Consider the following 2,125-nt stretch of genomic DNA (forward strand, 5'->3'; position numbering starts at 1 on the left):
AAGGGGGGAAAGTGAAGTGCTGCTGCGAGCATACGGCTGGCTCCGCGTTTCTTGCGGTGTTGGTGCTGTCAAGACAGTTCAATGAAAACCTGATTTCCAGATCCGGAGAAGGAGAAAAAGGAAGAGAAGAAAGAGAAGAAGAAAAAGAAAAGCAAAAGATGACGAATGAGAATATTCATCATGAAGCGGCCGATCTTCTGCTTAAAAGAGGCGCTTGGAATACGCAATGCATATAATATATATACGCTATACAAATATATAAAAATAACACTGTATATTATACTTATACATGTGTATAATCTATACTCTTGTATATGGTGCATATTAGCGCTTCTATCACTGCACTCTTCGGCGTTGTATTTTATTCGTTTCAGGGCCCCCTGTCCCGCCTTCCACACGTCTTTTCCCCGGGTGTATATCTGCTGCTGAGTTTGGCGGCTTCTCATCGAGGCGCGCGCGGGTTCGCAGATCCGCCTTCGCAGCATTTGCTGCAGTTGCAGCAGAAGAAGCAGCAGCAGCAGCATATCTTGTTCCTGCTTTCGGCTGCACCCTCGCGGCGCCTGCGTTCCTCGGTGCAGTGCGCTGTCCTGCAGCACTCGACGTAGCGGTTGCTTCATCTGCTCCAGTTGTTGCTGCAACCGGGTGTACAGACACCACCTCGCTTTGTTCAGTTCGAATGCCACCACCAGCAGATCGTGCAGGCACATTCAACTCTCGGCGTCGAAGGCCAACACGCCCTCGGGTCCGCGCAGCAACACCCGGCATAGCATCACCAGTTGCTTTCTGCTGCTGCAGCTGCTGCTGCTGTTGCGCTGCCGCAGTGCTGCCGTGTGCAGGGGCCCTTGTCAGTGCGGTTTTACGCCGCCGTGCTTGGGGCCCCACTAGAGGCTGCTGTGAGGTGGTGTTGCTGCTGCTACTGCTGTTGCTGCTGCTGTTGCTGCTGCTGTTGCTGCTGCTGTTGCTGCCGTTGGTCTCTGTTACGTGCTTGGCAGCCTTAGAAGCCGTTGCAGCATCGTTGGTTTCTGTCTGGCGTTGTTCATCTTTATGCAGTTTTGCAGGCGCAGCGGTGGCTTCGCTTGTATTAGGGGGATCCTTAGTATTCTCTTTATCTCCTTTGTCTCCCTCTTCTGCGGCGTCGCTTTGCGCATTTTGTGGAGCGTCATGCAGCTGACCAGCGGTCTGCTGAGCTGCAGCAGTGGTCTCCCAGTTGCTGCTGCTGCTGGCCGCCGAGTTTGCAGCAGCATCATCAGAGTGCTGCTGCAACTCAGTCGAATGCCTTTCTTCCTCCTCGTTCTTCCGCAGCAGCGCTATTGCTGCGCGCTGCTCTTCATCGTCTCCGCTGTCCGACTCAACCTGCAGAACATCTCATGCAGATAAACACATTCAGAAAACCCGTGCACCAAAGGTGTCAATGCAGCTTCAACTCAACCAACAAAACCTTTGCGTACACTGCTTACACACATTGGCATATACAGATGATGGGTGTATGCATTTCTGCATGTATTTTTGCATGCAGAAATGCACGCATGCTTGTACACATACGTGCATGCACGCAGAAGCGGTTGAAAATGAGCAGTAAAAATGAGCAGGAACTAACCTCATCATTTGGCCCAGGAGCACCGTCGCGTATGCGTGTTGCTTCTTCTGGAGTTGCAGCTGCTTCGGGTTCCTTGGGTCTTCTGAGGATGAGTTCTTTGAACTGCTTGTTAAACAGCATAAAGTGCGACCAACCGCTTGACAACACAATGCCCAAGTAATGCACAAATACTTCCTCCGTCAGCAATCCCCCTGAAACCACAAAAGCAGGCAACCATACTAAGCCCTAAAACCCAATGAACAAAGGAATCTGAAAGCTAAAATAGTTGCGGGGGCAGAGGCTGTCTCGTGTTTCTTCTGTGCAGTACGCAGATACCCTCTGTAGCAGAGTGCACTGCAGATGTAGACAAGGCAAGAAAATATAATTAAAAACTTTGCAATAAATAACGCACCAGGTACAGTTGCTGCCACGCGTTCTGCTTCCTTTCGGACTCCATTAGTGAGAAGCACATGTCTGTAGGTATAGCGGTCATCGTTGTATCTCGGGGAGTAGTAAACATCGCCTGTGAACAATGATAACCACGCAAAA

At 50.6% G+C, this 2,125-nt stretch overlaps 1 protein-coding gene across 1 annotated transcript; it reads right to left on the minus strand.

The window, feature by feature from the left end:
- Positions 1–336: 336 nt before the first annotated feature.
- On the minus strand, positions 337–2,033 carry EAH_00065920 (hypothetical protein, conserved; the record flags this gene model as incomplete). The annotated part of the gene is made up of 3 exons (XM_013392781.1): positions 337–1,353; positions 1,598–1,788; positions 1,985–2,033. 3 exons carry the CDS (start codon positions 2,031–2,033, stop codon positions 337–339), a joined length of 1,257 nt encoding a protein of 418 aa, XP_013248235.1.
- Positions 2,034–2,125: the final 92 nt, after the last annotated feature.

This window comes from Eimeria acervulina, genomic scaffold (genome assembly GCF_000499425.1).
Source record: "Eimeria acervulina Houghton genomic scaffold, Eah_scaff2308, whole genome shotgun sequence".
Lineage (NCBI taxonomy): Eukaryota > Apicomplexa > Conoidasida > Eucoccidiorida > Eimeriidae > Eimeria > Eimeria acervulina.